The sequence below is a fragment of the Dipodomys spectabilis genome, unplaced genomic scaffold, assembly GCF_019054845.1.
Source record: "Dipodomys spectabilis isolate Male_0828 unplaced genomic scaffold, ASM1905484v1 ptg000073l, whole genome shotgun sequence".
In the NCBI taxonomy this organism is placed as follows: Eukaryota; Metazoa; Chordata; class Mammalia; order Rodentia; family Heteromyidae; genus Dipodomys; species Dipodomys spectabilis.
The window spans coordinates 4,787,276-4,800,685 of NW_024870750.1; the positions used below are offsets into that span (position 1 = coordinate 4,787,276).

General features: G+C 35.5%; 1 protein-coding gene across 1 annotated transcript in view; it reads left to right on the top strand.

Moving 5' to 3' along the window:
• Lrrc9 (leucine rich repeat containing 9) overlaps nucleotides 1–13,410 on the top strand; it is a 79,185-nt gene that overhangs the window by 26,056 nt on the left and 39,719 nt on the right. The window contains exons 13-16 of the mRNA XM_042682615.1: nucleotides 5,917–6,049; nucleotides 7,869–7,991; nucleotides 9,081–9,196; nucleotides 10,318–10,530. Coding sequence (XP_042538549.1) covers nucleotides 5,917–6,049; nucleotides 7,869–7,991; nucleotides 9,081–9,196; nucleotides 10,318–10,530 — 585 coding nt within the window. The remainder of the gene's footprint in view (nucleotides 1–5,916; nucleotides 6,050–7,868; nucleotides 7,992–9,080; nucleotides 9,197–10,317; nucleotides 10,531–13,410) is intronic.

Here is a 13,410-nt window from a genome sequence, read left to right on the forward strand (position 1 = left end):
TTAGAAACAATAGCAAGAACGAAAAAAGATATTTGTGTCCCTATCTTGGGGTTCATTTCACGTAACAACATCTTTTATGGTCATATGTAGCTTTTGGCCTTTTCTGCTTGTCCTACGCATGTACTAGTTATTGCAAATAAGGGAAACCATGGGACCTATGTTTCTTTGGGCCTGGCTTACTTCACTTAATATAATTTTTTCCAAGTCTTTCCATTTCCTAACAAATGGGGCAATGTCATTCTTTCTGATGCAGGCATAGAATTCTACCACATTTTCTTGATCCATTCATCTACTGAGGGGCATCTGGGTTGGTTCTATATCTTAGCTATGGTAAATAATGCTGCAATAAACATATTGTGCTGGTAGCTTTAGTATGGTCTTGTTTGTGAATATTTGGGTAAATGCCCAAAAGTGGGATTGCTGGGTCATAGGGGAGCTCTATGTGGAGTCTTTTGAGGAACCTCCATACTGCTTTCCAAAGTGGTTGAACAAGTTTACACTCCCACCAACAATGCAGTCGAGTTCCCTTTTGGCCACATCCCCTCCAGCATCTGTTGTTATTAGATTTCTTGATTATATCCATTCTAACTGGGGTAAGGTGGAATCTCAATGTTGTTTTGATTTGCATTTCTTTTATGGCTACAGAGGTTGAGCATTTCTTCATGTGTCTATTGGCCATTCTTATTTCCTCTTCAAGTTTTTATTTCCTCTTTTTTAGCCCACTTATTTATCGGGCAGTTGTTTCTTTGAGGATTTGTTGTTGGGGTATTTACTCTTTCGAGTTCCAAGTATATTTTAGATATGAGACCCTTGTTTGTTGTATGGTTAGTGAAGGCCTTCTCCCAATCCGTGGGCTTTCTAATGATCTTGCTAGCTATGTCCTTTGCCATGCAGAAGCTCTGCAGCTTCATTCAGTCCCATTTGTCCAACCTTTCTTTGATTTGTTGTGTTTCTGGGTCTCTGTTAAGAAAATTTCGACTGTGTTATTAGTAATCTTCAATCTTTTGTTCACTCTCCAAAATCATCTTCATTTTGAAAAAATATTACTGTTTAATTCTTAACTTTTTTTCCCTGTCATCATTTCTTTTCTACGTCACTGTCTATACCTTTGCCACTGGTGGCTGCTGAGTTCCCAGACGTCCATCAGCTTTTCTCAAATCTCCAGGCACACAGCTAAGGAGTGCCTCCCAGTGCTTTTCATATAGATAAAATGGTAACCTTGCTGAATTTGGATCCTAGTGATTCTCCTCCCTGGCTGTTTCACCTCACCTCTTTGTGCTCATTTCTTCCTATTTGTAAAGTGAAGAAAAGAGGGGGTATCTATTTGGAGAAACATTGGTAGGATTTCATGAGATAATGAATTAAAAAGGTTTTGGGTATCAACACATCAATATTCATATATCGCTATTTAAATAGCCAAAAGTAAGAAACAACCTAGATGTGTGCCACAAAATAAATGGTAAAGCAAAAGGCATTAATATGCACAGCTACAAAGCAAAATGAAATCTTGATACATCTGACAACACAGAATAACTGAAAGCATGCTAAATGGGGAAAAAAAGGGTTAGAGATAACAGCCATTAGCGGAGAAAATTACAGGGCTGACATGCTACCCAACATTCTACTCTAGCTAAACAAAGAGAAAAGAAGATATTGAATGATCCTGTGTATATGAACTACTTAAGACAGACAAACCTAGAAACAGAGAGTAGAACAAAAGTCACCAGAGGTAGGGATGAGGACTTACTGTTTAACAGGTACAGATTTTCAGCTGAGGATAATGAAATAGGGAAGATAGATAGTGGTGATAATTAAGGTTTCAATATAGTGTGAAAATATCTGATATCACCGAATTGTGTGCTTAAAAAATAGTTAAAATAGTAAATTTGATCTTGTGTGTATTTTACCACAATTTTTTAAAAAATCACCAAAACTAGCATCTGGGTTCTCTGGAAAATGAATTGGAATAAGTAGGAGCAAATGGCAGGTACTATGTGAGGGAGTTACGGCAGTAGCCCAGGCCTGAGTTGGGGGCACGGGGTGCGGTCTAACAGAAAGTTGGTGGTAAGATTTCCCTTACTGTCTTTTCTGGAAGGGTACTAAGGAGGTGAGGCGCTCAATGTTTTAGAAGGTAGAATGAATCTCACATTTAATCCAGATAACCACAAACCATCATAGGCATAGAGGGTGGAATAAAAATGGAGTAATACTTCATTTATGTTTTCTACCACCAGCTACTGTTGTAGCTAACTGTACTTTCTTCTTTAATTCTCCTAATAGCTTTCTGTGTGGTTCTATCCACGAGGGTGTCTGCCTCTTACACATAACTATTAAACATAAGAAGTGAGGCCAGTGTGCTAAACGTTTAAATAACAGTATTTCAAAACTTAGGATGAAAAAGACTATACTTTCTTATGTTGATCATACATTGAAATAATCATATTTTGGTTCTATCCACGAGGGTGTCTGCCTCTTACACATAACTATTAAGCATAAGAAGCGAGGCCAGTGTGCTAAACGTTTAAATAACAGTATTTCAAAACTTAGGATGAAAAAGACTATACTTTCTTATGTTGATCATACATTGAAATAATCATATTTTGTTTGTCTAACTAAATAAAATATTATCAAGATATACCAGAAATAACCAGTGGTTAGTATATCAAAATTTTTTGATGTTGTACCACTATTGACTAAAATATTAGGGACTACTAATTGCTTATTCTCCTCTGATGTCCATAATATTATACTGTTTCTCTCCTATTTTCTGATTGTCATGTCATTTCTGTTCCTCATCTTACCTCTAGCCATGAAAATAACATGAAGATAAAGGTTATTTATCTCTTTTTTCTCCAAATGCCATCAATTACAGTCCTAGAAATAGGGTGTATAGCATGTAAGAAGATCACATGAATTAGATTTCTATGCTATTGTGAACACTAACAAGATAGATAAATGTATCATCTTCATGGCCTCTAATGTAATAGATAGCTGTGTAAGTAGTTGAAATGAGAGAACTGGCTTAGGTTGTCTGTGTCTTTTAAGGCAGAAGGGTGGCTGGAGTAGAGATGAAGAAACCACCTTCAACCTAACGCCTTATTACCAGATATACCAAATATCCAGATTAAGAATGTACTGCCCTTGTGATTCTCCTAAATGCAACTTAGAGCTATGTTTCCCTTTGATAACATGTATTTCCTGCTTGTTTTTTCTTGTGATAAACTTACTCAACCTTCAAAGGTCAGTTTAAGGGCATTCTCTGTGAAGCCTTTTCTGATTTCTGCAATAGTGGGAGCCTTTGTCCCTAGTCTATTAATAAATCAGTTAATTAACTTAGTCAGGTTAATCAGAGAAGGTCACTAAAATGGAAAGCTGCTAAGAAATTATTTACTTAACAACTCTTTTAATTAACTTGAAACACAATTTACATTGTCATCTTCTAGGGAAGGCCAAAGCCTTTGACCATGAAATTGAAACTCTGAGTAGTCTTTCTTGTGACAGATACAACCATATTTCCTGTTAATTTTAGTTTCCTTCTATTTGAACACACACAAGATTCTTGCAAAACAACTGGAGTACAAAATCCATAGAGTTTGTATGTTTCACCTGCCTTGGCCAAACTTTATTATTACCTTCACCCACATGTTTTGGCAGACATTTTAAATAGTTATGCTCTTGAAATTTACCCAGTTTTCCACTTAATTTTCAACACAACAGCTTTTCTTCTTTGTGTTTCATTGCTTTATGTAATCTCCATCTTCAAAAACAAGTACGTGGCATAGCAACTTTGAGAACAAAATTAACATCATAACATGACAGGATAAGAGTGAAGCACATCAGTGTATAATAAAAAGTGCCATGTAGCGAGGCACTGGTGGCTTAAGCCTGTAATCCTGGCTACTCAAGAGTGTGAGATATGAGGATCGTGGTTCAAAGCCAGCTCAAGTAGAAAAGTCCCTGAGAGACTCTTATCTCCAATTAACCACTCAAAATCAGAAGTGGCACTGTGCCTCAAGTTGGTAAAGCACTAGCCTTGAGCACAAAGAGGCTCAGGGACAGCGCCTAGGCCCTGAGTTCAAGCCTCACACTGACCAAAAAAAAAAAAAAAGAAGCATCATTTTATCTTTGAACTGTATCTATACTTTGGGTTAAAAGAGCAGAAAATGCCAGTTAATCCTAAATTGTTAAGCATGTGCTGATTAAGTGACAAGTAGTTGAGAATTGTAACTCTAGAATATTTTTGTATTGAAATGTAATCATTTATGTCCATTTATCTACTAGTCTTTAATTAAGGACCAGGGCTTTATTTAGTAAATGCTTAATAGAAATCTAGGCGAGCAAATGATTTATGTCCATAGCACCTATTTCTATACCTTCTTATGTTTTTCTCATTTTTAAAAAATAATTTTCTCTTAAAGCTCTAGTTATTTAGATTATATCCTATTTTGAGGCTTAGCCATAATCCCATTTCCTCGTCAAATTAATTCCTAACCATTTCATTTAAAAGGGTTATGCTACCAAACATATTGTGTTGTCTTATGTTTTTAATTATTAGGTATCTATCCTATCTCTCCCTCCATTAAATTAGGGCCATAGTCACGTTCTGTTCCAACAATGACATTCATATGGCTACTGATGTTCACTGCAATCTGAAAAGATTACTTATCTTACCAGGAGTATATAATTTGTGATCATATGAGTCACAGTTAAGCATTTATTTTTTTAACAACTTTTTTGGATAGTATGTTCCATAGAAAAAAAATAAATAGGTCACATTTTAGAAATAATACAATTCTTAATGATTTGGCTATGAATATAAAACTAGTGGTAAATTCAAAACTCTGAGATTGTGCCAAGAACCAAATTGGCCTGAGTTCAAATCATGCCTTTGCCAGTTTCTACTTCTATCCTTAGACTTCATAAATTCCTTTAGCTCTAGTCTTCTGAAGAGGTGGGGGAGAGTCAGAGAGAGGGGAGAGGGAGAGGAAGAGAAAGATTTTTGTTTCCTTTTTAGAGTTAGATATAAGGCAAATACTATTGATATAACACTCTGAAGAAAGTATGTTGCAATGAAAAGTTAGATTTCCAGGGCTGGGAAAGTGGCTTAGTGGTAGAGTGCTTGCCTAGCATGCATGAAACTCTGGGTTTGATTCTTCAGCTCTACATAAACAGAAAAATCTGGAAGGGGTGCTGTGGCTCAAGTGGTAGAGTGCTAACCTTGAGCAAAGCAACACAGGTACAGTGCCCAGGTCCTGAGTTCCCCCCAGGACCAGCACAAAAAATTACTAGATTTCCATGCACTAGAACAATAAAAACATTTGCTTCTAGAAAACAATGTAGATTATTAGATAAGAATTATGATATCAATAAGAACCTTCACTGATGTAAGACTTTTGTTGTGTGTGCTGGTGCTAGGATTTGAACTCAGGGTCTCGCACTCTCATTTGCTTGGCTTAGTGGACCTTTTCACTCACTCTACCAGTGAGCCACTCCTCCAGTTTCAGAACTTTCTTTTTGAAGTTAACAAGAATGTTAGTGGAATGTTCATCGAACACTTCTGTTTCTGTACCACACAGTGTTGTAATTCTTGATTTGGGCTGCTTTTCCAGGGACCAATTTTGTTCTTTGTCATTGAAAAATATTATTGTTATCTCTAAGTAGTTGTACAATGGAGTGGCCATTCAACAAAGCAGTTTATGAATACAGTGTGTCTTGATCACTGTCTATCTCCATATGAATTTAAGATGTTTCCATGGCTTTACATGATGAAGTTATGCACCTGGAGTTATCTCTTTCTTTTCAGAGAGTCTGGCCCACAGACTTCTTTGCCCAGACACAGAAGCATAAAATAATAAACCATCTGTATTGAAAGTCATTTTCATGAAACACAAATACAAAGATTGTTTTTCTTTGCAGCTGCTTCCCACAAAAGAAGCTGTTATTCTTGCTAACAGCCTAAGTGTATGTGAATGTCCCCGATTTGAGTTGCTACAGCAAAAGCACAAGGATGACAGGAAAAACTCAGTTGAACACGAGCTCTTCAGACACGGTAATACAAATGGATGGTGTTTCTAAGCTTTAAGTCATCCAATTTGCTAATTATTTTCTTGTTTTTCAGTTTCTCACTTTATTGGTGGTACTGGAGTTTAAACTCAGGGTCTGTCATTAGGCACATTCTCACCTTTCCCCATTTTCAACCCTTATTAACTATTTTCATATCATTTTAATACTTATTATTTTTATCAACACAGGAGATTTGCTTCAAGCCATTATGTTTCATACTTACCAGTGTAGTAATACACCACAACCTTGTTATATATTGATTTACCCACACTGTCAACTAATGCGTTAGCATTAATAGGAGGAGACTTACCTGTTACTAAGATGTTTACTTAGAATGTTTAGTCCAGCTTACATACACTTCACAGCCTGCTTTTGTTCATTATGGCATGTCAAAAATAAACTCAACATGTGTATGTATATGTTTAGATACATATGAGTACATATATTAGTTAGAGACAACTATAAGAAAAAGACAAGAGAATTTGGCCCATATATGCAATAGGCAGATAAAACATTCTGAAGATAGGATTTTTATTGAGTCTTCTTAATGTAAAATGATAAAGAAACCAAGGTAAACTTTAAAACCAGCAAGATAAATTGTGAAGTGTATGGATTTTTTCAATAAGTTTTCTTCTAGAAAATAAACTTGGGGCATTTTAATTTATGCATTCATCAGTGGTTTGAATCCATGCAATGGCTTGAATACACGTAAATATAAATATAAGAAACAATTTGTGGAACAACTCTAGGAAAGTTTACCCACAGCCTAGGGTAAAAGACTAGTTCACCATGTCTGTTGTCTCTTACCTCCAACATTTCTGCTGTTCATTCTTCAGTTCTTCAAGCTTTTATTGAATGTTTACCATATGTTTAGGTATCGGTAGGTGATAGGAATATAGTTCATGTAAATTCAACAGTTTTTCCTTATGGTGTTTACAAATATTAATGATCACATATAAGTGTGAAATTATAATTATCATAAGGGCTGTAACCTGAAGTCAATGCACAGTATCAAAAAAGATATAATGGAGAAAACGGATCAGGTCAGACATTAAGGATCACCTAGTCTTTGATCTCAGCCATCAAACCTATTGAGAATTGGAGGGATACACATTTGGGGTATACCTATCTAGAGGGTTCCCACTGTCGTGGGAGATATGGCACTCAATGGTAGAATACTCATTCTAGCATATGTGAAGTCCTGGGTTTGAGACCTACCATCGCCAAAAAAAATAGTGACTTAATTTTAAAAGATGACATTCTAGGATCCAGATTATAGTTCTGCTAGGATGATTTATAGTGAACTATAAATTATGTGTGTCATGCAGTCCTTCAGTTAATAACGATCAGAAAATTAAGCTAATTAAGAACTCCTTACTTGGAAAAACTATCTGCTGCTTTTAAAGTCATTCTTCCTCAGTCTCATTTTTACTTGATCTTACTCAAAGGCAAGAAGTGATTCCATTCCCATCTTAAAAAGTTATATTCTCCTATAACATGCTTTCTAAGACAATTAGGTTCCCCTAATTTATATTTCATCTTATATGTAGTAAAAAAATAATCACTTATATTATTAAATACAAGAAGCATTTTTATTAACTGAGTGAAAATTAATCTGTCTCATTAGTGCCTATCATGTAATTTAAATGATAGGTGGCACTAAAATGCTTATCTACTAAATAGATGAGCATTTCTTTTTTCCTTTAGAGTCTTTAAATCTTCAGAATTCACTAAATCTTGGTATCTCTCCAAGCAATGGATCTAAAAGCATCATTTCTAATCATTTTCTCTTCCTTCATATTTAGGGATCCTCCTCATTACGAAAGTTTTTCTTGGCCAGACTGTTCAGGCTCATGAACAAGACTCCATCACTCAAGCCAACTATCCTCTGGTTAATTCAGTTTACATCCCTCAGAAGTATATACTAAGTATGTCTGTCAGAAAATGAATGAACTCTCATCTCTCTGAATACAGAACATGTATATTTAAGCTAATACTAGCTTATAACTTAAACATCTGCCTCAAAAAAGGTTTTTAAACTTTTCTATAAAAATCTGTTTGTGGCTGTTAATATTTTTTTGTTCCCTACTGCAATGATCCTTATTTGTATGTGTACGTAGTTCACAATTATAAGGTTGTAATTAAGTGTATTCCCACACATAATCATCCGTAGGTATTTGTGGGAAATCGGTCCTAGGGCCACGCCTCAGCCATGAAAATCTAAATCTGTGGATACTCCTGTCCTTCGTATAAAATGGCAAAGCATTTGCACATGGCATATATACTTTTCCTGTATACCATAAATACTTTCTATACTACTGATCACACATGAACACATTATAAATCCTATGCTAATATATTGTTTAGAAAATAATGACAAAAATTCTGTGTATTCCGTATACTTTTTAAAATATTTTACCTTCATTTCGATCTTGATTACACATGAATAGGCATATGCTAATTTTCAAAAGTTAAAAAAATGACAAAGATTTTAGAGTACTACATTTGTTTAAAAACCATATGGCCTTCTAAAGTATTTCACTGGCAGCTGGCCATGTCTGTAATCCTAGCAACTTTGTAGTCTGAGAGCAGAAGGATCACAGTTAAGCCCAGCCCAGGAAGAAAATTTTCAGAGATTTTTATCATGAAAATAACCAGCAAAACACAGGGCTAGAGGTGTGCGGTTCAAGTAGTAGAGTACCACCGTAGCAAGCTTAAGGCAGGTCCTAAGTTCAAACCCAAGTTTAACTATGACTACCACCCCATAAAAATAAAGCACATCCTTTATTCAGAAACAAAGTGAAAAACTATAAAAAGAACATGAGTAAAATTAAACCCAATAGTCTATGTAGTAAAATTAAAGAATTCTTTTTAAAGGAGTGAAAAGTTTTTCTCATTTATAAACTCAGTAATCGGAAGTTATTGAGAACCAACTTACTATAACATATTTAATCTCTGCAAGAGTGAAAAGCTGTATTTTATTTTGAGTGTTTTGCTCGTTTTTGTGTTTACTCCAGATTCTGTCTCAGAACAAAGAAATTGTGATTGTGGCTTTCGACAGTGCAAGTGGTTTGTCTTTGATCATGAACTCGTTTTGCCAGAATACATTGTTGAATATGAGTATATTACAATGGTATGAATTGTTGTAAAGTTTTAAAAACACGCATTTCTTAAGTGGGAACAGAATAGCAATTTGAAGTCTAATCATGATGTCTAGTCTATATTTTATCTGTGAATGAGTGAGAGCCTGCTCTGTGTCTGCGTGTGCATGTATAATGGCTGGTCAGTGTATAATGGCTGGTCAGTGATGGTCTTAGTTTTCAAAACAAGTCATTATAACACTTAAGTATTTTTATTCTGCAGTTATATATGGGAGTAATATACAGCTGTAGTCTCACTGGAAAAGGTCCAACCATATTGAAGATTATAGAGTAAACATGAAAATTTGTCTTTCACTTTAGGCCCCCACCACACCTTCTCACCAAGGTATCAACTGTTAGCAGGTTGCTTTCAATCATTTTTCTATTCATTTACATATGTAACAACACCATTTTACACACTCATTTCTCGGCTCTTTCTTCTAGAATATTTTCACTCACCATTGCCTTCTAGACAGTTAATTTGATCTGCTACTACATATTTGGTTTCTCAGCATTTATTAAATATTCTTATTTAATGAAGTGTCTACCCTATTTTTTTCTTTTATCATAAATGCCTATTCTACTAGATTAAAAAAAATTCTCTGATAAACTATTTGGGTTCCTTTAACTTTTACAGCTATTTCTCCCTGTATCTCTTGCTCATCCATCACAATTCTTACTGCAGTTACTTATTTTCCTGATAATTAGCTAGAATATCTTTCTGCTCTTTCATTTATCCACTCTAAGCATCAAGTTTCTTTGCATTTGTCATCGGAGTGGCTATCTCCTGAATATGTTTTGGCTAGAGATTACCTTTTTTGCTCCTAGTTCAATTCCTCTGGTTTATGTGTCACCATTTCCAGCCTTTGTTGGGGCACTCTCCTCTGTGGAAATATTGCTAACTTATCTCAAGAAATTTTCACTAAATGGAAGTAGATACCTCCATGCCTAGTCTACAATCGTAATCTGCTCTCACAGACTTTCTATTTTTATTTTGTTCATCATAGATATTACTGTATAATTGAAAAATTTACCCATCTTTTCCATATAGCCCATTTGTTTTTCAAAATGATAAATCAACTGGATTTTCAATATTTTTAATAATCTTTTTTAGGCCAAGGCTCACTCTTTATTTTCTTCACTCAACAATGCCATTCTAGAAGAAAGCAAGAAATTTTCAGAAGGATCAGTATTATCCCAAGATTTGAAGTTTGATGATGAAGTTATGAAAATGGAACCCAGGATTAAGCCCCGAACAAAACTTATGGCTTTAGATGATAAAACAATAGTTTCTCTTGCAAAGACCAACATTTACAGTCATATTGTGGTAAGTAATAGGAGGAAAGAAATTTGGAGAAAGGAAATTTATATTTTAAATTTGAATGTAGCACTAGATATGAAGTCTAAAGATAGATACAAGGCCAGCTACCTAATAATACCAGCTGCACTGGACATTGATCAAACGAACTAAGCAAATCAATGGCAGCGATAGGAGGGAGGGAACGAGTGGGAAAGAGGGAACAGCTGATGCTATGCAAAATGAAAGAAATATGCATATCCACCCGATGTGGAAGAAATAACTGTATTGTCAAAGCTCGTAGAACTCATAAATGTTATAGACCACGATAGACAATTTGCCCCATGAAAGTTAGAATGTGTTTGTGACTTTAACTAAGCATCACTATCCCGCAATACTGTGAAATTTAGGAAATTATGTAACCACTTAATCACAATAAATTATTTGGAAAAAATTTTAAAAATAAATAACATTAAGAGAATACCAATAAGAAAATCAAATCCAATGTGTGATGTTAAAAGATAAATATAGTTTATAATGGCATCCCTGACTCTGATTCTTGATTGCTATGAATTCTCCGATAAATACCTTCACCCATCAAACTATTTCCTATTAAAGAATTTCGTGCCAATTACTAATAAACTGACCAAGTGAGGATAGGGATAGTTTAACTTCTTCCTTCCCTATGTGGATCCCTTTAATGTCTTTTTATTGCCTTATTGCCCTGGCTAAGGGTTCCAGGACTGTATTGAAGAGGAGTGGAGACAGTGGGCATCATTGCCTTGTTCCTGATTTTAGGAGAATTGGTTGTATTTTTTCCCCATTAAATATCATATTAGCTATTGGTTTGTCAAATATAGCTTTTATTGTTTTAAGGAATGTTCCTTCTATTACTATTTTCTCCAGAGCTTTTAACATGAATGAATGTTGTATCTTATCAAAAGCCTTTTCTGCTTCAATGGAGACAATCATGTGATTCTTGACCTTGGATCTGTTGGTGTATTGGATTACATTTATTGATTTACGTGTGTTAAACCATCCCTGCATCTCTGGGATGAAGCCCACCTGGTCGTAGTGTATGATTTTTTTAATGTGTTTCTGGATTCTATTAACTAGAATTTTGTTAAGGATCTTTGCATCTGTGTTCATCAAGGAGATTGGTCTGTAGTTCTCTTTTTTTGTTGGGTCTTTGCCTGGTTTGGAGATGAGTGTGATATTGGCATCATAGAATGAGTTTGGGATAGCTCCCTCTTTTTCTATTTCTCTGAAGAGCTTGAGGAGTATAGGTATTAGTTCTTCTTTAAAGGTTTTATAGAATTCTGTTGTGAATCCATCTGGACCTGGGCTTTTCCTTGTTGGAAGACTTCTGATTGCTTCCTGTATCTGGTTATGATATTGGCTTATTTAATTGATTTATTTCTTTGCTCAGTTTGGGCAACTTGCAGTTTTCTAAAAATGCATCCATTTCTGCTAGGTTTTCTTTCTTTAGAGAGTATAACTTTTGAAAATAGTCCCTTATAATTGTTTGGATATCTTGGGTACTTGTTGTGATTTTTCCCGTGGCATCCTTGATCTTGTTAATTTGGGTTTTCTCTCTTCTTTTTTAAATTAATCTTGCCAAAGGTCCATCAATTTTATTTATTTTTTCAGAGAACCAGCTTTTTGTTTTATTAATTTTATTTATAATTTTCCTATTCTCTATCTTGTTAATTTCCGCTCTTAATTTGATTATCCGGCTCCATCTAGTAACTTTAGGTTCCATTTTTTTTCATGTTTTTCTAGCAGTTTTAATTGCAACATGAGATTACTTACTTTGTCTGTCTCTATTTTCTTGATGTGGGTGATAAATTTGCCCCTCAGGAATGCTTTTGCTGTGTCCTACAAGTTTCTTTGTGATGTGTCTTCATTTTCACTGAATAATTTCTTCTTTATATTATTTATTTTATTTATTTATATTATATTATTTCACTTTATAATTTCTTCTTTAATTTTTTCTGTTATGCAGGTGTTGCTTAGAAGTATGCTGTTCAATTTCCATGTATTTGAGTAATTTCTGCAATATGCTTTGTTATTGAGAACTAGCTTGATTCTACTGTGGTCGGATAGGATACAAGGGATTATGTCAATCCCCTAGTATTTGTTGCACGAACTATGATATGGTCTATTTTGGAGAAAGTTCAATGAGCTGCTGAGAAGAACATGTACTGTGTCATTTTAGGGTGAAGGGGTCTCTGTGCAGGTTATGAGCGCTGAGGTTTGTCTCTGTTTGCACTCTCCGGATCAGCACCAGTACCTTGCAGGTCTTCTGCACTGGCATTCTGTGTAGTTCTGGGGTTCCCAGTTCTGTGTAGTTTGTAGGGCCAAGTAGCTTTGGTGGGATGGAGCCCATCTGCTCACGGAGGAAGGGTCTTTGTGTAGGCTCTGGGCTTCGAGGTTTCTCTGTTCACCTGGATCAGCAGGTCAAACACTGGTACCTCAGGCCTCTTCTGCGTGGGTGATCTGCAGACAACCCCCTGTGTCTCTGGGACTCCGGCAGCCCCCTGCCCGGCGGGGTTGGCCAGGGCCTGGTACGTTGCCCACAGCCAGTAAAGGTTGGGGGAGGGTCTTTGTGCTTCTCTGTTCTGAAATTCTTCCTTGTCTTTCTTTCTTGTTTTTATCCACCACCTGTTTCTCTCTGGTTCTTTTGTTGTTGTTGTCAGTCTTTTGGGGAAATTAAGCGTTAGAACTCGAACTCTCTTTTTGGTTGGAGAGAGCTGTCATGTTTTCCTACTGTCCCGTCGCCATCTTGGCCTCCCTTCCATCTTAATGTTATTTAAAATGACTACTTTCTCATTCTGTGTCAAATCAGCTTGTGCAATTATTTGAAACATTTTAGATATTCATACTTCAGTATGATGTAGAATGTAATAT